Here is a 22,556-nt window from a genome sequence, read left to right as displayed (position 1 = left end):
TAACCACTGCATCATCATGGCTCAAATCAACATCCATTTAGCTTTAGAGAATGAGCACCGTAATGCTATAATAGCTATAATAATCACAGGAAAATTCATCAAATGAAGTAAACCCCCCCCCCCTCATCACATCTCACATCATTAGAAACTCCTGGGCTTCCTCTATTACATCAAATTCAACTTTCATTAATTAAAAATTGCAATTGGAATACTTTTAAGTGTAGCAATTTATTAATAAATACAGCATGGATGGAAGCATTAAATGTGCATATAGCACATTCAAAGAGCCCTGGTTGGCCAATGATTAGAATGTAGTATTGTAGTCTACTTCTGCTGACTGCTGGCTGCCTGCAATTTGGCAGTTCAAACCTCACCAAGCTCAAGGTTGACTCAGCCTTCCATCCTTCCGAGGTCGGTAGAATGAGGACCCAGATTGTTGGGGGAAATAGGCTGACTCTGTAAACGGCTTAGAGAGGGCTGTAAAACACTGGGAAATGGTATATAAGTCTAAATGCTATTGCTATATGTAACAACATAATGAAAAAGGAAAAAGACTATCAGAAGACTCAAGAATTCAGATCCAGAGTTGGATTTAGTTTCTTCCAAACTTAATTTCCTTTCAAAATGCAAATATAATTATTAATAAAAGTCTTGACAATCAATAGATGGCATTAAATTGTATATGCAGGAGGCATTGTTCAATTATATTTGCAAATATCAGTTCAAAATGGAGATTCTTCCAAGTCAACTATACAAAACTTGGTTGCTCCATTTTAGCATTCTGCTGTTTCAGATGCCACTTTGCATTCATATTCTGTCTTTACATGGTCAGATTTTTCATCTAACTTTTTACTTTTCTGATATTCATCAATGCTGCTTCTGTCCCTTCCTCACCACTACAGCATACCACATTTCATTGCAACCTTGCAATGTTGCCTGTGTGTATTAGTTGCCTGTGTGCATTTCATTTTTTTCTTTCATTAAAAAAAAGCTCATAACCAAATCAAATGATGTTATAACAGATAACATGATTGCAAAAAACGCCAAGAAAAAGTGTAAAAAATGTAAAAACAGTAGCATAAAATAGCAGGAACAATCAAAAAGAGGAAAGTAAGTGCAAAACAGAAATACTTAAAGTGTGTATAAAAACGCTAACACCTGTTGGTTTTATTTGCTTGTCTGTTTATGGAGTGCCTGCCATATCTAGATAATTAATCAGTGAAACTCTGCTATAAGACTCCAAAATATGAAAAAGGAATTAACCCTGAATGGATGTTAAGTGTATATTATAAATTTTAAGCAGAACATTTATTTGCCATGTTCAAATGTTATATATGTTCCAGAGTTGTTTATCTTATATATCTTCTATTTTCAGAGAAAACACATCATCTAATTTTTTATCAACCTATGTATGTCCTCAGCCAAGCACATTGATAGAACAAGTTTTGATGTGTACAATAACTGGCTTTATACCATCAGAAAAAATCATTCATTTATTGGAACAAATATGGTAAGCAGTGACTTGAATCATTATCATCTAGAATTGTGCAAATTAAGGCTGCTGCCTAACCCCACAGAACATAGCCATATTTTTGCCATACATTTTTATTAAGTTTTTCTTGTGCCTGCAAGACAGCATTTCTATTCTACTTACTAATTTTTTAATGTGGTAACTGTTATTTCAGTTTACCACAACCTTCCAAATATCATTTCAACATTTCATTTAAATATAAGGGCAGCAAGGAAGTTCTTTTCCTTGAAGAGCATTTGTGACAGGTCCAGGACAGGAGTGATATTGGATTTCATTCAGATGAATTGAACGCAGAATGCAGAAAATGGAATAATTAAACACAGCGAGAAGTAATTTTTGCCACTTGAAAAAGTTACATTTGGATATCCCTGAGGTGCTTTTTCAAGAGGCAACTGGACTTTCTTGCTTTTCTTCATAGACATTTGAACAAATATCATGGAATGTGGGGTTCATTTATACAAAATACTGTGGGTTAAAAGAGGTGTTTTATTTTATTATATGAATAAATAGATATTCCCTTTTTTCATTTGTATGTTCAAAAAATGACATTGTCCATCTATGTTCATGGCAAAGACAGTGCTCTTAAAGTGTTTGATCTAGTTACCTACTTGGCTTTGAATAATGTCATTATTACCACAAAAACTCTCAACTACACTTTGAGACAAAATGGAAGACCCAAACTGGGTTGTCTACTTACAAGCAAACAATTACAAATTGTTCCATTACCTCTAAGGATATATACCCCAATTACCCTCTTGGAGAACCATAAAAACCACTGTTTCACATGTTGGTCTGCCTTCTGTTAAATAAAGTAATGATACATGATTATCACAAAAATCCACTAGTCTTAAATAGAAATGACTAATTTCTCACATTGTACCTCAGGACATATTTTGACTGCAGTCTTATTATGAACCTTGATGCCATTGTCTTGCAATCCCAGTACATGGAAAGAGAATTTGGGTTCCTTTTTGAATAGTTATGATTTTTAATTTCATATACTTTATTCATGACATTATTCCATCTTTTCCAACAGTTGCTATTTTGAAGACCCAAAGCTGGCTCACTGGGTATCACTGATTGTACATGGTTTTGCTGACAGCCCTGTTTCCTGGAAGGAAAATGAACACGGCTTTCTAAAAGGAGGAGAGAATTTGTACAACTTCATAATTTTTAGGAATCTAAGCTACTGGCTTCAAAGGGCAGTAGGAACATATGACACGTGTCCATAAATAATTGTCTTTAGTACCATTCTAGGTAGTAACTGTAAATAAACTTTTTAACGACAATATTTATTCTTTAGAAGGGTGTGGGACATTTATTACTAAAACAGAGGGAAGTAATGTTGATCTTGAAGGCTGAGTATAAATAAGAATTATGAGGATTATACTTTTAACCAGTTTAGTTATGTATGAATTCACAAGTTTCAAGCATTGTGCACATTTTTCAAAATAAGACAATAAATTATTCTTGCCAGAACTTATAGCTACATCTCTTAACCTAAAAGTGGAATAAAAATAATAAAAGTTTTACTGTTTTGAAGAACCAAAGAAAATTCCTATTTTACCTTTGTACCTTTAATCAACCAATGGAACAGCTTGCCCTTGGAAGTTGTGGGAGCGCCATCAGTTGAGACTTTCAAGAAGAGATTGGACTGCCATTTGTCAGAAATGGTGTAGGGTTTCCCGCTTGGGTGGGGGGATTGGACTAGATGACCTACAAGGTCCCTTCCAATTCTGATTATCTGTATCTGTAATTGTTAACTGATGTACTTTTTGCAGATTAGTAGCTTTTTTCAAATTTGTGGAATGAGTTGACCTTTGTATTAATTTTCAGAGTTTCAGTAAGTATTTGGGGTGGATGGCAATGTCCAGGGACAAGATGGAGGCACATATTTTTGGAAGAAGACCCATTCTATCTGCATTCTTTCTTGAAAACTTCAACAATTGGGTCTTGTCACAATGCTCATTTTACAGGAGTGCAATTTCAAGCACAGATTGTTTCAGAACTTTCTTAGACTAGAAGGAGTGTGTGCAAAATTGTCATGACTTTCCCAGAATTGTTCCAATGTTGTTCTGAACATTTTTAGAAGTATTTTGAGTGTAAAAGAGCTGTTTTGATCCCAAAGTGGGATGTTTTGGACTTGGGCTGTGTCAAATTCAAAGTTTTTGCATGCCACTAAATGCTGAGTGTAACATTTGAAAGGGGCTAAGGTGAATGGTTACGAGGCACATTTTTTTAATGAAATAGTTTATAATAAAACAACTTGGAATTATAATATTGATTAGATGTGTATTGGCTTAGATTAAACGTAGTTGTGGATCCTAGTATGCAACAGCATCTCACTCAAGCAAATACATCTTCACAGTTCTTTCATTGTTTACTTGAGCCAGTCACAATTAAGAAGGGATTCTGTGTAGCAATTGCCTTTGCCTCAGTTGCTTCTGACAGGTTAGTGGTCAGATATTTTAAGGATAAGTCTGGTGAAATACTATTTGATCAAACCCTACCTCAAAATCTTTTGGTCGTCTGCTTTGTGGCCTGCCTTTTTCTCCACAGCATGAAAATTGCTTACCTTAGTCACAATTTGAAGAGTGAAAGTGTTCAATCCTACACATTGGAAGGACACTTGGTATCAGGAAAATATCTTTGTAGACCTAATTTACCTCATAAAACTTGAAATAGTGCTCCATCAAAGGGAGTAATTTTGTTCGTCTATGCTGCCTTTAGCAAGAGAAAAACAATTAGGTGACCTATATCTGATTGCAGGAGTATTTTGATGTGAAGCCCAATTAAATTGTGGCAGCAGGCATGTAATAAAAATATACATGTTCCATCCACTGATTACATCGTCATATCTAAACCAGTTGTTAACATGCCAACATGATTTCTTGGCATTTTGTTGCTGAGCATTTTGGCATTAATTTGGGTTTGATGCAATGTCAGTTTCTTAAGATCTCTATAGGAATAAATAGCTGGCTTAAGTTGCCCTGTGTCACATTGAAATTATTTTTAAGATTTACAAATACAAGGGAATATTAGAAAGAACTGAGAGAGACAATATGTTTGGATATGCTTCTGGCAGCGCTCCAGAAAGGTCAGTGTACTTATTGAAATTTGCTCCATTTTATTTTTATATCTGCTGTCTCTTGAACACACACATACATACACACAAGCAGCGACAAAACCAAGAAGTTGAGATAAATTTACTTAATCAGCACAATATGAAGGAAGAAGAAAATGGCACGAACAAAACAGGTCCCTCTAAATGTATTGAAAAGTCAGAATTTTGAAAAATTTTCAATTGTTAATGCCAACGTTTATTAGACCTAATTGATTAAAAATGAAACTAGTTACTTCCTATATAGAAATATTAAAACAACAAAAATATTAATTATCCTGTATGCAACCATTACACTATGTAACAAACCAATTTTGCTGGTTTGTTTAAAATGGCAAGGAGACAAACTCAAACTCCTTCAGGAAGTAAACTTACATTAAAGGGCTGTTGAGTACCTAAACACAAAACATCTGGATTTAAAGGTTTTTGTGGTAGGGCGGGAAGAGGTAAATTACATAGACAGGTGTTGTACCATTTTTGTTCTTATATTGAAACTACCCAGTGTGCACCAGAAGTAGCTCTGCTGCTTTTCTGAAAGAGTTTGTGAGTATCCTCACCAGAGGCACATTTTCTTTCAGAACCTTTCTATCCCCCCCATTTCCCCACCCCATCAATTGTTATAATTTTATTGCACAGAGATCATTGAAATTACACCATGCAACTAGCTGAATGCAAGAAGTGCCTCTAATCAAGAGCTGGAACTGTATTGGAATTGTAGTTTGGAATAAATTAAAATTTGAACTAAACTAAAACAAAACATCGCCTTATTGATTAAATCAAATATATCCCCTTAAACAGAAACTGGTACCTGAACTTGCCAGTGAGGCTTTTCATCACCAGCTCTTTTCATCTTCCCCAATTTAGTTACTAAGTGGTTAGATTTAATCTCTTAACCTGGACTCTAACTTTAAAAATTCCCAGGTTTGATTGGAGCCATCATTTTTTTTAAAAAATGCTTATATTGCAAGCAGTTCTGAGTACCGCCACAAAGACAATTGCCATCTTATGCTCTTAAGTTTTTCCCAGACTCTGAGCTGGCTACTAAAGAAAATTTAATGATTTGATTCACTATAGTACTATACTCTTTATCCTCTTTAAATAATTTTAGATTAACAATTAAAATACAGTTTTCTAAAAATGTATTTGAAACAAAAAAAACCAGCCCACAACTATTTTCAGAAATGGCCTAAATCCTTGGTGTGGGGCGGGATATCTGCTTCCAAATCGCTTTTAGCTTTCAAACCTGGACAGAGGAAGAAGTAAATTTTACTTGCCAAAAGAATCCATGATGTAGGTTTTGCTCTCCCAGGCATTTAGCCAGGCAACCCTTAAAGCCAGCAATTACTGCTGTTAGAGTGACATAGAAACCATTTTTCACTCTCTTTCCTTTGAAGAGGCTCTCTGTTTTCTTCCAGAAGGTCTGAAGACTTTTCCCTGTGTCAGTAAGATACTGTGTGAAGTTACATTATAAAATCAGGAATTGTTGACAGTAGCAATGCTACCTTCTTCCTAAACTCTTTGACTGGCCTCTAGTGAGATTGAGAAGTCAAATGCATGCACAGTTGAATTAGTAAAATCTACCCCTGTGACTCACAATAAAAAGGATACATAGGAAGGTGGACAGAGAGATCATCATCCTGCATGTAGCCTGAAGTTATAAAGAAGATGCCAAAAAGTAAAGCTTGGAATGGATTGAGGCTGGCAGAAAACTAAGAACAACAAAAGGCTAAGGAAGAGAAAAACAAGAGAAGAATGTGTATGCAAGTGTTTTAATGGAAATGACAGAATGCCAACTGGTAGAAAAATAAAGGCAGAATTATTCAATGTTTACTGCAGTGTAGCTTTCTCTGAAAAGAAGATATGTGTTCCACAAGGGAATTGTGAAAAGGGAGAAATGAAATTTGAGATTGATGGAAACATGATTAGGGAAAACCTAATTATACTCAGTTTAAATCTCAGACTAGCAATTAAGGGGATTCGCTGATGGTTTGGCCATAACTCTTATGTGTCACTTTGAGAAATCCTGGTAAGTTGATGTTTTATGGATTTGCTTACAGATAACTCTCTTTTTATGACCCTATAAAATGGGGCAACTGTATGCAGCAGCATTTACTGGCCGGATACCCTTCCTGATGCAATGCAGAGTTCAGAGCAGATATTTTTTTCTTTCTGCCCTAGGAGAGAAACATCTGCGGCTACTTAAGATTGAACTCTCAACCTCTGAGTGGGAGGTGAGCATCTTTACCACTAGGCCACTGTGTCACTGCCTTACAGATAAGATATGTGATATGGGAGGGAGAGATATTGGTTTTTAACCCTATAAGAGTTATTAAATTTGTCTATGCTTATTTTAATAAAAGTTGAAAGTCTTTATATATAAGTCTTCTGTTTTCCTTTTTCCTGAAACTTTAAATTTTTTTCTTCTCTTTCTGTCTTGTTTGTATTAATAAATTATCAATAAAAATATATTAAAAACAAATTTCAAAATGATTTTTATAGGATAGATAAATCAGCAGACATAGCCGAACAAACTATAGAGAATTGAAAATTGTGGAATTAAGAAACAGAAAAAAGAAGTGTGACTGTATAATAGGGGGTGCATCCTGGTACCTGCATATTTCTCCTAATTGGTGGGGTATGAGCACAACATGTGGGCTTGCAAGTAATTTGGAATGGATAGACTACTGTGAGCAACATATAAAACAGCTTTGATGCCCCCCAGTGGTATGCAGACCATAGGATGACCAAACAGATCTGTAGTCTCCTTACCCTTAGCAGGAAATATTATATATGGCACAGATGTGACTAAAGCTGCTAGGTTAGTTTATCAACTTGTCTATCTGACTAAAAAATATTACATGAAATCATTAGTTGACCAAAGTCTTCAACAATATCTTAACCTCACTGGATGATGACCATAGCAAAAAAGAAGATTGTTCTTGGAATATAAGAAATTTGTGGTAATCTAGCAATTATAGAAAGACTGAGTGGATAGTAATTGGCATAATCTTGTCCGTCTCCTTCCTTATATATTGGGAGAGTAATTGAATTGAGCCAGTTTTTAGGGATTATCATCCAGAAGACAAAACATGGTATAGGTTATTTCATGTACGTTTAGATTAATGGGTAAAGAATGCTGATGAGTGTTAGAGATTTGTTTAGGACATGTATGTTTGTATGTACAAATGTATGCATATTTTTGTATGCAGCTAATGCTATTTATTTTATGGAACGGGGCAAGAGAATGGGGAAGGTTAAGAACTTTATGCTTGGTTGGAATGAATTTGCTCTTCATGAGGAGAAAGATGAGATAAAGTATGTCTATGAAGATTCTCAGTCACAGTTGTCCCAAAGGTGCTTTTTTAAAAAGGCAGCTGGACTTTGTTTTTTCTTTGGAGATGTTTCATTTCTCACCTAGGAAGCTTCTTCAGTTCTGAAGAACTGATGAGTTAAAGAAGATCCGGTGATGCATCCAGTAGTGCATAAGAAACAGGAATAATTTGCAAGTTTAGAAAGGGTATGGAGAGCTTTTATGAGTTATACTGGTGTAAGTTATTTTTAGTTATGTATCCCTTTCTTATTCTCATTTCATCGCCTTAATGTCTTTGGTTCACTGTCATCTTGATTACAAATTGTATGGGAGTCAGCAGTGTAATGTGGCTAAAAAAATGGAAATGTCATTTTAGGCCACATTAACAGTGGCTTCTAAATATGGATAAAGTTTGCAGCAGCACATCCAGTTCTGGCCACCAGACTTTTAAGCAGAACAAAATGAAACCAATTTAGAGAAATGGCAGTAACGGTTGATCAGAGGACAAGAAATATATTAGATTAAAAAACATGAAAGGAATTTTAACCTTGAGCAGAAACACTGGTTGGGTAAGGAGTACAGTAACGTTTTTAAAATATTTGAAAGGAGGTAACCCTGAAGAAAGTCAAACGCTCTTTATTGCCTGAGTGCACAGGCCACAAGTTTAAGTTATATGAAGGCAGATTCTGTTTTCTGTGAATGATTGTGGTGGGGGGGGGACTTTGCTACTAGAAAGAACTGTTTGAAAATTGCTCAGAGGGCTGATGCCCCACCCTCCCAATATTGAATGCATTCGGTGAAAATCTGATGAGCCATCTTTTCAGGGATTCCTGTAGTTTAGTGGTTTATTGATTGGTTGATTGGTCTTGCAACTGTATCAATAAAATAAAATAAAATATATAGTCTTTAAATGGTGCTTGAGTCGTAAATCTTACTCAATGACCAAAAGATTTTGTACCCCAATTCAAGAAAACACATATGCTCTGAACACCTTTAATTATACGGTAGCATATTTAAGCACTGGTTGAAGGAAGGCAACACAATGCAAATCTGATGGAAGAATATCAACCAAACAGGCATTTCATCAAAACATTACACTTGGGAGTCAGGTAGCCCAGCTAGATGGCAGCATTTGGATAATGTCAGAAAGTTAACCATGATCACAGCTGTTTCTGGCTTGCTTGGGAGACCATCAAGAAAGAGCTGAGCTACAAATTAGATGGGAAGATGTAGAAAAACATCTTGGAAGAAAGCAGTAGCCATTCAATAATACATTCATAAGTTCACAAAACCACCAGGATTGTCTATTTAGAAAAAGTTTCATTATGTTATGAAGATGAAATCTTTGATGAAGTTTACCCAGCTATATTTTACCTATTTTTGCATGGCAAATACAGGTTTCTGAATGAAAGCGTAGAGATAGACAACTTCTAGCCCTCTACGTCTCGTTGGACTACAAATCTCATAATAGTTTCCTGACTATGATAGCTTATGTGTGTGTGAGAGAGAGAGAGAGAGTGCATGTGCATCTGTATTTGGCTTTGTCAATCAGTGCCCACAGCTGTTGCTGGGAAATGATTAAAGAATTAATGCAATGCACAAAATATGCAAAAAATATGTCTGGATCTGCTAGGTTTAATTATGTCTGAAACAGCCCAAACACATCAAAGCAAAGATTGAGATGCACAAAGTATTTCTACAGAACGCTTGCCAAGAAAAACAGAACTTTAACACAGTACTTGCAGGGCCAATTATAGATAAGGAGCAGAATGAGGATGCTTTCTCATTGTGAGATCAACTATTGAGTCATCTAGCTTGGTATTCTTGATAGTGACAATATCTTTCCAAGGTTCAGAGAGAATTACAAAACTTGCCTGAAAGTATCATGAGATGATATAGTCCCTCCCCAATACTTAGGTTCAGTCTGTTTCCATGTTAAATATTTTCTTATAATACTGATAAAACACACACACAAACAGAAGATGGTTCTTATTCGGTGATTGTCCAAACTTAATGATAGTGCTGAACAAGTGATAGTTACAACCCCACCTCCAAATTCTGAATATTATAGTGTCCCTGCAGCCACACAATCATGACCTGGCTCATATTACAATGTTCCAGCGAGCCAAATCATGTGATTGTGATTTCTGACATTTCCTGCTGGCTTCCCACAAAGTCAATGGGGAAGCCGTCAAAAAAATCTCAAGTGCAAGGCTACATTTAAAAAATCTTTATTTTGGAAAAACATGCACAATCAAAGAAGTGACTAGGTCCACCAAAATCACCACTTTCGTGGGAAGATGCTTGGAATATATTGCATCATAAAGCACAATCTCAGGGAACATGCATTTGCATGCAAAAATTTCTGACTGAATGGGCAAACACTTAAAAAGCCAATTCTAGCCAACATTTATTTCCCTTGATTATGGAGTACCAGCATTATTTATTTAAAAGTAACATCTCCATGTTAATAACTTGCAGTGTGCCTGAACATATCCATGCTGGTTTCTTAGGAACAATATGGAAATGACTGGCTACTGTAGTGCAGTGATTTAATCAGGGTACCTCAAGTTCAGCTCCACCCTGAGTGCTGGGAGCTCCCTGGGTGACTCTGACCCAGTCATTCTTTCAACCCAACCTATCTTGCTGGATTGTGGTGGGGAAAAATTGGGTAAGGAACATTAGGTCGATTGTCTTTTGATCCAGAAAAAGATGGGCTGTACCTCTTAGAAAAGAAATGAAGATTTAAGTAGATGATTGCATTCTCTGGGGATATTGTATTGTTTGGCTCCTGAATCTAGTCTAAAGCTTTAGAAGTCTCAAGAATTCCCACAAAATTCCTTGTTGTAGATTGAGAGCCTCTGGAGAGATGCAAAGCATCTGCGTAACACTGTAAATGCTATTAGAAAAAGCCGTCATTCAAGGCCACATTTATCACATAGAATACAATCATGCAGGTGATAGAAAATGCAACTACATTTTACATCTGAAAATTCTGTAAAGGTTCAGGCTACTAAAGGTGAGGTATGTGAGCTCCACTATTCTTTTAAGACTATTCCAAACTTGATTGGTGTGGATTTCAAAGCAGAGTGCCTTTATTATTGGCCATAAATATTTTTATCTAATACATTATTGCATGAAGTCTGCTAAAAGCAAAGGCAAGACACAATACTTTGTGTTCTCTAAACCTATTTTACACTCGAAAGGTGACTTTTATATCTTTGGTAAAGAAGCACTGTAAATTTCCAAATACATAATAGTTTGTCTGTTTTCCTACTTAGAATGATTAAGAATATTGCTTGAAATACATAAGGTTCGTAAAGTTTTTAATGTAGGAATGATGCATTGCTTTATGAATACACACACACACACACACACACAATGTTAGGAACTCTTCAATATTATCTTGCTCAAGCCCACAAATTTTGAGGTACAGCAAGGAAATGAAGGCTGTTGTATGACTATCTTCACACTGCTAAACAGGCACATATATGGTTTGTACAACTCATTGTGAAAATAATAGGTTGACTATAGGTCAAAATGGAAAATTACACAAGAGGGCAAAAAGAAGGTGATTGATTAAAGTAAATATGTAGGAGTCTTAACCAATTGTTTTAAAAAAGCAACATGCAGTAGAAATCTGAGCCTTTTTCTGCAAACGCACTGTAGTTGTTCAGATGTGAAGAGATTAGTCATCTGGAAACTGAATCGTTTTTTTTTTTTTAACCCTGGACAGAGACAGTACAAGGTTACAGCAGAAACTAATGTCTTCACATGACACCAGGGGAAAGTTATTCTTTTGTATTCTGCATTTCAGAATCTAAGAGGAGCGTAACTTTAAGAATTAATCCAGTGAGTTTTTTACATGCCTTTTAAAAGTTGTTTTTGCTGCAAAACAGGAAATTAAGGCATAGAATCTGGGGAAGATATTAAAATTTACAAGAATTACTACAGTTCAAAAGAGACGTCAAAGCTATAAAAATGCATTTCTTGGGGAAAGATGAAAGAACACTGTATGGAGAATAAGGACAACACTTTGCAGCACTTTTAAGAGGTGTTAAGAAATATTAGTTTTATTTTAACAGGTTCACAGCTGAATATTTATTCTATAAAAACTTTACAGATTGTACAGTTTATATATAGTTCAAACTACTAGAACAACAAAAATTAGGTCCCACAGATGCAAAAATACTGTACCAACCCAAGGAAAAGCAGATTTATACACTGTACATCTTTCTGCTCGGTGGTCAGGCTCCAAGTATAAAGTTCCAAACTGTACAAAAATAAGGTTTAATTTTTCCCCATTCTTCATACATTCAGTAAGATTGCAAGGATAGATATCTAAATCCTAGTAGATATCTGAAGTAGGAATCATCATACACTCCCAACAGGAATGTAAAATAGGTCTATTTACACAGGGCACTCTTGTATACCAGACTGTCTATTATGTACCCTGATCCAGAAAAGGCATGAAGGGAAAACAGAATTTCACTAGCACATTGCCCTTCTGGATGCAGTTCCATGCGCACAAAAGGGCACTGTGTGTTTGATGGGAAGATGGAGGGGTTTGCCTCTAACAATTGATGTAGGATGGTGAGGCCACGGATAGTAATCCTGCATCAAATATAGGCTGCCAAAAATACATCTACGTACCCACTTCAATTAAAAGCACTACTGTTCACTGGAAGGGAACCTCATCCAATGCCTTGCAAAATGCCTTCCGCCTGTTGCTGCATGGAGAGATCTCTGGATCAGGGTCATAGTGTATAATTAAGATTAAAAGCATTGACAAAAACAACAATAAACTAAACCAGATAAGGTAGCATGGAAAAGGAATAATTAATAGTGTGCCACACAAATTTTAACTTATTAAATAAAATATATTCTACAGGAAGCTAAAGATGAACATCATATATATATTTTTGGTGTATTTCTTTAAACAAGCAAATAGAACAAAACAATGTATGTAGGTTTTTTCACCCAGCAATAGAAGCAATTATGTAGTAAAATAATTAAAAAACCCTAAATTTTTATAAAACCACTAACACTAAACTATTATTTAACCCATAGTATATATGGTATTTCAGTGATTCACTAATACTGCAAAACAAAACTTTTTTTTTTTTTTTTTTTTGACAAGAAACTGGCATCTTCATGCTATCTGGGTAAAGAACAGGGCACGTTCCCCAAAACAAGGAGGACTGAGTGTTCGTATAGAATAAATCCTGAGCACACGTAGGAATTTGGGGGAAGAGGGGCGTTTTCTATATAGGGTATTTTTTTTCTTATAAAATATTTGTTTTTTGTTTAGAATACATTATTTGAGGTATTTTTAAACCTTTCTCAAAATTCAAGGCAATGCCTCTTCTTAACTGACTTTTTGGGCAGTGAAAGCAAGGGCCGGCCAATACCCGTTTTAACTCTGGACTCTAGTGAAAAAATAGTCATTGCTTCAGGACTTTCCTGCTACATACAAAATAATGCAACATCTCATTTTATTCACCACTTTCTTCTGATACAGTACTAGCCAATGATAACAAAGTAGAAGACAAAAAGTTTGGTAGTGCACTCCATTATATATTTTAGTTTGTGTACATAAAGAAATATAATATATATATATATATATATATATATTTATATATGTGGAAAAAGAAAAAAAAATCAATGCTTAACATACAGTACTTCTTTAAAAACCCTTGACCATAAAACCATGTTCCTCTGCCTTTTAGCCCACATTTTCTGAGCCTTAGGTATGTTTTATTTTAATTTCAGTTAGGGTATTGATGAAAAATCCAGATATCCAAGTAAGTACAATCCAGTGTCAATGCACATCTCTTCAAAATTCATCAATCTTCTTCTGTAAGTATTTTAACATTGAGTCCATTCCTTGAGCAGAACCCCAAATTTTCTTTAAAACTTCACACTCCTTATCATTGGCTTGTTCCAAGTCCACCTTCATAATACTACGAACTAAACCTTTGGATTCTTCAAGTACCTACATTAAATTAAAAAAAAAGGACAGGAATGGTATTATTTAATACTCAGGACATGTTTTAATCACAAATAGTGGTCAGAGAGAAAGTATGTGAATGCAGACTGTTGCAGTAAGTGCACTGCATTATGGATGTTTGATAACTGAGAATCACAGCTTGAGCCCAGGTCTTCTTTCTCTTTTAAAAATTAAGCCATTCATCTTTCCCTATAGGAATCAATGACAGCCACTTCTCTTATAAGAAGGTATAAAACAGAGTAGGCACTTCACACATGAATGAAAAATCAGTATCTTCTATTTTGTCACAGTTATAGTTACTCCATCCTAACTCCATCAATGCTTGCTTTAAAAGGTCACAAAATATTTAAAACATTTCAAAACATTTATTTTAGTAACATAAATATCTAAATATATTTTTTAAAATTAAAGTATGAATTTCTAAAGTTATTTTGCCTTCAACATTGCATTTTATACTTTTTGTTTCCGCTGATCTGGGAACTGAATTGCAAATTCAGAGAAGTACCAAATTAAAAAAAAATGAAGAGTGTATTCCAATCTATCATTCACTCTGGGAAAAGATTCAAGGAAATAATAGAATCATAGACCTGAAAACTGGAATGCTTCCCACATCTAAATACTTGTTCATTTGAAATCTATCAAGAGCTATTTATCTAAAAGAGTAGAATTTAAAAAAACTATCAAAAGTAACAGATATTCAGTTTGGAATTAACTTTTTCTTGTGGGGGCGGCGGCGGGGGGTGGGATGCTTTGACTCAGTGTTGAATCATGGCAACTTGGCAAAGTTTTTTTGGGAAGAGGTTTGCCATTTGATTCCTTCCTAGAACTGAGAAAAAGCAACCGACCCAAGTTATCCAGCTGGCTTTGGGCTTAAGTTGGGGACAGAAGACACAGTCTCCCAGTTTTTAAGCTAGTGTCTAAATTAAACTGGCTCCCTCTGCAATTAATTATCATTACAATTTTCTTTTCAAAATTCTTTTCCATTCCTGAGACAATAATTTTTGTTTACTAAATTAATAACATTGCATTTGTTTCTGTAAAAAACTATTTTACAGAATAAATTGTTTCTGTAAAAGACTATTGCGTTTCTTTCAGCCCGTTCTGAATGTATCTTTGCCTTTTATGATATTATTTTATTTGTATCATCTACAAAACTGATTACCATTCCCTTTATCCATGTTATTAATAAAAATAATTGAATAACATGCATATAGACATAGATGAGTTCTGGTGACCACAATTGTAGAGCTAGGAGAGGAATTCCTCCTCTATTTGTGGTCCAGATCAGAGAATTAAGTCCTCTACATTTGCCTGCTGGAACCCTGGAAAATCAGGGAAAAGCCAGCAAATACTCTTTTGGATAACACTTTGATAAACAGAGAACACTTTTGAAAATATAGGCTGCCTGAACAGCCGAGAAAGGAAAAACAGACACACAAAAAAAGGGGGGGGGAGCAGGGACCATCAACTTTTAAGAAAAATTCGCCTCCCCTTCGGCAATGCTTTATTTTTCCATGCTACACTTTTGAAGCTCTTCCTGGTCTTCATGAGATTATAATTTGCGTAAAACTAGTTTTGAATTAAAGTCAGCACTAGCAGTAGTAGATTAATAACAACAACAAAACCCCACCCAGCCTTATTTTGGTAGAAAAAGTCTACATTATAAATGCTTTGTTTCATACAGCAGGCAACAATATGAATGCATAGTATGAATTGAATTGGGCAACTGAAATGGAAAGAATGCTGGTCAAATACAAGTCAAAGTGACACTGACAGGGTGACTATACTTCTAAACGACTTACGTTTATATGCACGCAGCTTTTGAGGCATGCTAAAATTAGGATGTTAATTATTTTCAGGGACTTTCATTGACAATTTCACAGATAAAAACTTTTAAATAATTAAATCTTAAGCCAATCCAATTATCTCAGAGGCCATGTTTCCTCTAGTCTTCCCTTTACAAATAAAAAGGGGGTTCCTCACTCAGAGAAAAGGAAGGAAGGAAGGAAGGAAGGAAGGAAGGAAGGAAGGAAGGAAGGAAGGAAGGAAGGAAGGAAGGAAGGAAGGAAGGAAGGAAGGAAGGGCATGTAAAAGGATGTCAGAAATCCAATGGGTCCCTTGGCTCAATAATAGCCTTTCTGCCCCCCAACCCCACAAGTCACCAACCTTGACTTGGAATTTGCACAAATCATTGTCTTTGGTTTCAAGGGAAGAGAATATAAATTCAAGTATTTTAAAAAAATAAAAACAAATGAAAAAGTCTCTTTCCTCTCTTCCACTTGTACAGGTAGATTTTTGGATGTATTGCAAGCTGTGATTTGCTGCATGAAATAGGATTTTCCTGTTAGTATCTATTAGTATCAATTTTTCTTCCTTTATCAAATGTTTCAGTACAATTGATTTGGGCTAATGAAAAAAGCAAAACAACTAGAAATGTATGTAATACACATCAAGATAATGTGGAATTAATTTATTTTAGCTTTGTTTTACTAAATGTGAAAGAAATGTCAACAGATCTTCACTGATTTAGGGCAGCGTGAAGTGTTCCTGAACGTTATCTTATTCAACAATTTTCCGAAACAGCTACATGTCTGCAAAAGGCAATCTGTTGACACTTGAATGGAGCCTGGAGGAATCCTGTCATCTGAATTCTGATGCAGAGTTACACTGTTTGCACATCTGAAGTGCTATTTCAACATGTTGCTCTCCCTTGTGGTTTGATTGCATGTTCGTTCCCCCATATCAGTGCTCTATTACAGAACTCCCTTTGATTACCGATAAGATGTGGAAAGGATTCTTAAGGATAAAAATGAGCAGGCATTTAGTGTATAAGTAGTATATATTCAATTTAGAATACAATCGACTTTTATATTTTCCTAAAATTAGCATTTTAAAACCACAAAGCACAGACAGCAAAGAGCAAATATTATCTCAGGAAGATAAGCTGCCTCAATCTCTCCAGCAGGCTATGGTGGGACTGCAATTAACATAAATGCTGTGCTAAAAATGGGTATGTGCACGCATAGAAGACATGCAAATGGGTTTTAATTGCTGCAAGAAATCTTAGTCAAGAAACATTAACATTCCCAACTGTAATTAAGGCTGGGGTGACTAGAAGACAACTGCAATGTGGAAGCTAGTATCTTTCATCCTTCATTGAAGCTACCCAGCTGTCTCCGGTTTGGTTATATAAGCATCTTTTGCTAATAATAATAGGTACTAAATCAAGGCTGGATGCAAAACAGGTTGAAGTTGTAATCCACATTCCATTGCAAATCCCACCATACACTGTGGAACTATTCCAGAAAGGCCATCCGAATAGATTAGTAGAATACAGTTGAAGGCACACTTAAAGTACTTTTAATGGACTGCAAAATGTTTACTGGTTCCACGCAGGACACCATTACTAGAATGGAAGTGTGTATGAGCATATCATATCTAATGCAGCAGCAACAAATTATTTTGTAATAGTGGTTGGGGTTCAGCATATTATAAACCTTACGTTCTGAATTAGCAGTTATGTGAAAACATGTTTTTATATGGTAAGTAAGTATTGTACAATAATAAATTTTAAATTAAACTGAGTAATGTGATGAAACTTAGCTGTTCAGGTAAAAAGTCAAGAGACAGTTTTCCTGCCTTTTCCCTTCCATAGTTTTGGACCAGATATTTATACCGGTACAGTCAAAACAACAAGAGTTTTTTAAAGAGTGCATTCTTACCATAAACACTTAAAATTCATTTCCTAGATTTGTGCATTACACAATAGCTGCATTACAGCTACTGATGATGTGCTGTTGGAAATTGGGAACCTATTTGCAGAATTAATATACAAGTCATTTCCTTCTCTCTGTGAAATATTATAATCTGCCTTTTTAAGTTGAGTGCCTTTTTAAAAGAAGAGACAATAAAGTGGCAGCTTTTGGGTTCAGAGTTAATTGGGATGGTTGGTGGAAATGCTATCTGCCCACGTATGTTTTGAATAGTGAAAATCCTTCCCAGAATATTGCAGGGCCAGGTCAAAATGGTTTTAGTTTAAATTTACTGTGTGAACTGGTACTTAATCATTATAACACTCCAAGTATTAAACTTCCATTGAAAGAAGCAAGCAACTTACAACTGAATTACACGTGACAAGTTCCTTAATTCGAACCATAACTTCCTGCGTGAATGTTCCTGGCCAAAATACTTGAGACACCAGTCCTTTCGAACAAGCTTCTTGTGCTGTTAGCTTTCTTCCACTAAATAACATTTCATTTGCCTGAAAAAGACAGAAATTATTTGAAAGTTATAGCAAAGTAGAGATTTTTTACTAAATAAAAAACATTGTGGCTTATAAAAAATGCCCCTACTAGAATATGTTACTTTTTGTTTGTGCGCTGAACTGAAATAAAGCAAATATTGAAAGCAACACCATCATTCAATGTCAACTTCTAGCCCTACATAAATTTTTATATTTGAGTTTCAGAGCGTTTATTGATGCAAGTTTTTTTTTAATTATGCTTTTATTTTTATGTTTATGTTTTTTTTAAAAAAAATCTTTATTTTATTGCCCAAAATATAGAATCTAGATTAGGGGTGTCAAACTGGCGGCCTACAGGCCCGATGTGTCATGCGCAGGCTACACCCATCCCAGCTCTGTGAATGGAAAAAACATCACAAAACATTATGCAACAGCCGCGAATTTGACACCCGTGATCTAGATCTTTACATCTAGATCCTTTTTCTTGAAGAAAAAAAATCTAGTTAGTATTAAAAGCATCTAGCATGATAATATCTCAAAGGAAGTTGACAGAGGTTGCTATAGAGAAACTTTGTAAGGGAAGCAGATTACAAAGTCAAGCTGTGGCAACCTGCAGACTATATGTAAGTTCTATCAGTCATTTTTATGACCTTTGGGGTCTCTTCCCCCAACTCTGGACTGCCACCCAAAAATATCTCAAAAATATTAATAAAGTTCCTTAATATTTTTAGATGGAAAATAATAAAACAAAACAAAACAGTTATGGAAGGTCTATGCCCAGGATCTACAATCCCTTTGTTCCAATGGGTGTTGAACACAAAGGAATCCAAAAAAATAAGCAAGCAAGCTGTCTGACTCTGTGTTGTAGCTCATTTAACAACTGCCCCATTAATAGGAAGTAACACATGGTAGACTAAGCAGATTAAATTATTAGACTATTAGTCCACAAGACTTAATTGCAGCTTCACATAGTATATAATCATTTATACTATCCGAAACTCTAGGAAACCTTTCGTACAAATGATATATTTTTAGTTCGGCTTGTATAGATGCATTTGAGAAACCTATGATTTGCTTCTCGTTGGATACTCAGCTGCCTTCCTGATTTTATTTCAACTGACTCCAGAAAAAGGCTTTACTGCTTTATTGTAGGTTTTTTATTTTTATTTTTTTGTAATTTTATGCTCCCCATGTCCTGAAGCATCATCTTTTCTAAATTAAACCCAGCATCTCTTCTTCGGCCCTATAAAAATAGTTCTTAACTTACTTTAGATACAAAGAATGTAAGTAGATTGACCAAAAATGTTTTCCTGAATATGCAAATGCAACAGCACAAAAGCACATATTTTAGGAGCCAGAAACTCCCCCCAAACAAGCATTTTCCTTATACAGGAAGAGTCAAAATGTGGCACTTTTGAGGGCTACTTCCCATAAACAAATACTTTGAGAAACAGTTACGTCAACTCGATTGTACTAAAAACTATAGGCACATCAAATGTTATAAATATATAGAATACATGTTTATTTTACAAATTACTTACAGATGCCAGGCCCATTATTCTTGGGAATGTGAGAGATGAACATCCATCAGGACTTTGCCCAAATGTTGTATATGGGGTCTGAAACCAAGCCTTCTCATTGGCCCATACCACGTCACATAGAGGTAATATAGACGCTCCAAGTCCAATAGCTGGGCCATTTACTGCAACAATTATGGGCTTTTTAAACTGAATAAAAGTATTTACAAAATTCCTGTAATAAAACAAGAACATGGTTACAGCTCACATTTTAGCAGCAATATTCTTCAGTGAAGTCTATTTCAAAATTGTAACTATTCTAGTAATTATTGTTTATAAATACTTTGTTGAAAATATGATAGGCACAACCACATTTTCCTATGAAAGCATAAAACAAGAAATAGTAACACCACTATTTTATTGGAGGTGAAACAGAGGGAGGGCATCAAAATTTAATTATCAATCTCCAAAGGAGAAAGTGAATGTAGCCACACAAGTTATTCATAGCCAGTGTTTGCCTCCAAGTGGTTTTTTCAAATGATTAAAACAACATTTTGTATTACAGACGGTTCTCGACTTACAACAGTTCATTTGAGTGACCATTCAAAGTTACAATGGCACTGAAAAAAGTGACTTATGGCCATTTTTCACACTTAGGATTGTTGAGCATCCTCATGGTCACGTGTTCTAAATTCAAATGCTTGGCAACTGGTTTATACTTATGACAACTGCCTTATCCCAAAATCACGTGATAATCTTTTGCAACCTTCTGACAAGCAAAGTCAATGGGGAAGCCAGATTCACTTAGCAACCGCGTTACTAATTTAACAACTGCAGGGATTCACTTAACAATTGTGGCACGAATGAAAAATGGGGCAAAATGACTTAACAAATGTCTCACTTAACAACATAAATATGGGGCTCAATTGTAGTTGTAAGTCAAGGACTTACCTGTATTTTGTTAATTTTGTTGCTCAAAACAATTTGATAAATACATATAAAAATATTTTTGAAAAAGAAAATGCTACAGCTCTAAAATGAACTTTACTTCAAGAACAAAATACGTATTTTGCTAAAATGTTTTTTTTTACATTGAGGATAAACAATAGGAAGGAAATTATCTGACATGCAGTTTCTCATATTACACGCTTAAAAAAACAAAACATAAAAACACTTGAAATAATATATTGTTTAAGGAACACAATTGCATTTCATTTTTTCATTCTTCAACATTGTTTTTTTAAGATATATTAAGATATAGTTTTGTTGGAGTCATTTCTTAACATTCCTCACATTTGGTATTAATAATAAATAGTGGCTTATTATATACACCATCCATCCAAATTTCTTTTTCAGTGAAACAAGGAGGTTGGAAAAGCAGAATATTACACTCTCATTCTGTGAATAGGAGGGTCCATATGAATAGTTTCTCAACGAATTGTTTCCAAATATCCAGTCTGAATAATCTTTCTGGACAATCTGGTTTCCTATAATATGAGACTTTTATGAAAGGTAAAAATTGTATCGATTCAATAAGATTCTTCCGAATATAAAACCTGTCCTGGAAACACGTTTAACTATGCTTAACCTAATGGATGTGCAACTCTTCCTAGTTTGAAAGAAGACACCTTTACAATATCTCCAAAATAATAAATATTCTGATTTAAAAGAAAAAAAAACTCCAAGTATGATTGGAATAGCAGTTTTGGTTTTACAAATAGCTGTTTTAGCTCAAGATCTGTTAAGCACAATTTGAATAATTTTACAAACCTAATTGCATCTGCCATCTTAGTACTTTCCCTTTTTCTATCATCTGTCAAACGTCGAATAAAATAAATGAAATCAAGGCCACAACAGAAAACACTGCCAACTGCACTAAGAAGTACAAGTTTACTGTCATCAACAGCTGCTGTGTTCAGTGCACTCTGGACTTCTTTCATCACCTGGAATGAGATGCATGAAACACATGAAAAAGGGATATATAATATTTGCTTCTGAAAAGCTTTTCATTTACCAAGTATTTGTGTAAGGTGAACAGCAGGTGGCATATGTAACCAATTCAGAGACATCTAAATTTAGGACAAGGTCTAAAACTTCATTTTTTTTCCCCAAAAGAGAAAGACAGACAACAATGGACAAATGTTTTTAAAAAGTAAGCATTACCGATATAAACTTGTGTTATGTTAAATTTTACTGAGTTCAGCAGAATTAATTCCCGAAGGATAAGCCTGAAATTTATGAATATCTAAATTCATTATAAAATTAGACAGAAAACCCTAATTCTTAATAAATATGGTAGTTTATAGATTAAAAAAATACTGAATAATAGTTCACAGGCAATTCAGTAAATCACTTAAAGCAAGTTGAAGCTTCGTATTTATACCCCTGTCAAATAGCTTTTAATTTTCATTAACCCAAATACTTAATTATACAGAACTTTAGATTTGGAAACTAATATAATTGCTAGTATTATATCAATGTAATACTACTAGTATAATACTGTGGCACAATTCATCACTTGTTTTTAATTTATATTTTCCCAATTTTTGACCTGCAGTGGTGAAATGGATTGACAGCGACGTATGAAATTTCAGGCAGACTTGTTTCTTAAGGAGACACAGTGGCTCAGCAGTAAAGATGCTGGACTTGTTATCTGGAAATCCGGCAACTCAGGTTTGAGATCCGAGTGCCAAGTGACCGTGTGAGCCCCCCGTCCTCGCCCCCAGCTCCTGCCAACCTAGTAGTTCGAAAGCATCCAAATGTGTCTAGATAAATAGGTACCACTATGGTGGGAAGGTAGCAGCACTCTGTGATGTCATGACCG

General features: G+C 35.0%; 2 protein-coding genes across 4 annotated transcripts in view; one reads left to right on the top strand and one right to left on the bottom strand.

Moving 5' to 3' along the window:
• Positions 1 to 3,809, top strand: part of RPP40 (ribonuclease P/MRP subunit p40) — a 41,111-nt gene extending 37,302 nt beyond the window's left edge. For all 3 annotated transcript variants that reach the window (XM_087961250.1, XM_087961251.1, XM_087961249.1), the window contains 2 exons: positions 1,376 to 1,510; positions 2,568 to 3,809. In XM_087961250.1, coding sequence (XP_087817376.1) covers positions 1,376 to 1,510; positions 2,568 to 2,763 — 331 coding nt within the window. In that variant the 3' untranslated portion in view covers positions 2,764 to 3,809. The remainder of the gene's footprint in view (positions 1 to 1,375; positions 1,511 to 2,567) is intronic.
• Positions 3,810 to 12,007: 8,198 nt separating this feature from the next.
• The window catches only part of CDYL (chromodomain Y like), a 163,702-nt gene continuing 153,153 nt past the window's right edge, over positions 12,008 to 22,556 (bottom strand). Inside the window, exons 4-7 of the mRNA XM_087961241.1 lie at positions 21,503 to 21,675; positions 19,757 to 19,967; positions 18,090 to 18,233; positions 12,008 to 13,957 (exon numbers count right to left, since the gene is read on the bottom strand). Of these exons, the coding sequence (XP_087817367.1) occupies positions 13,799 to 13,957; positions 18,090 to 18,233; positions 19,757 to 19,967; positions 21,503 to 21,675 (687 nt within the window). The 3' untranslated portion in view covers positions 12,008 to 13,798. The remainder of the gene's footprint in view (positions 13,958 to 18,089; positions 18,234 to 19,756; positions 19,968 to 21,502; positions 21,676 to 22,556) is intronic.

Source organism: Notechis scutatus, chromosome 3, assembly GCF_049901735.1.
Source record: "Notechis scutatus isolate UNSWTSFEM ecotype Mainland chromosome 3, rNotScu1.2, whole genome shotgun sequence".
NCBI classification, from domain to species: domain Eukaryota; kingdom Metazoa; phylum Chordata; class Lepidosauria; order Squamata; family Elapidae; genus Notechis; species Notechis scutatus.
This window is presented reverse-complemented; position numbering and strand designations above follow the sequence as displayed.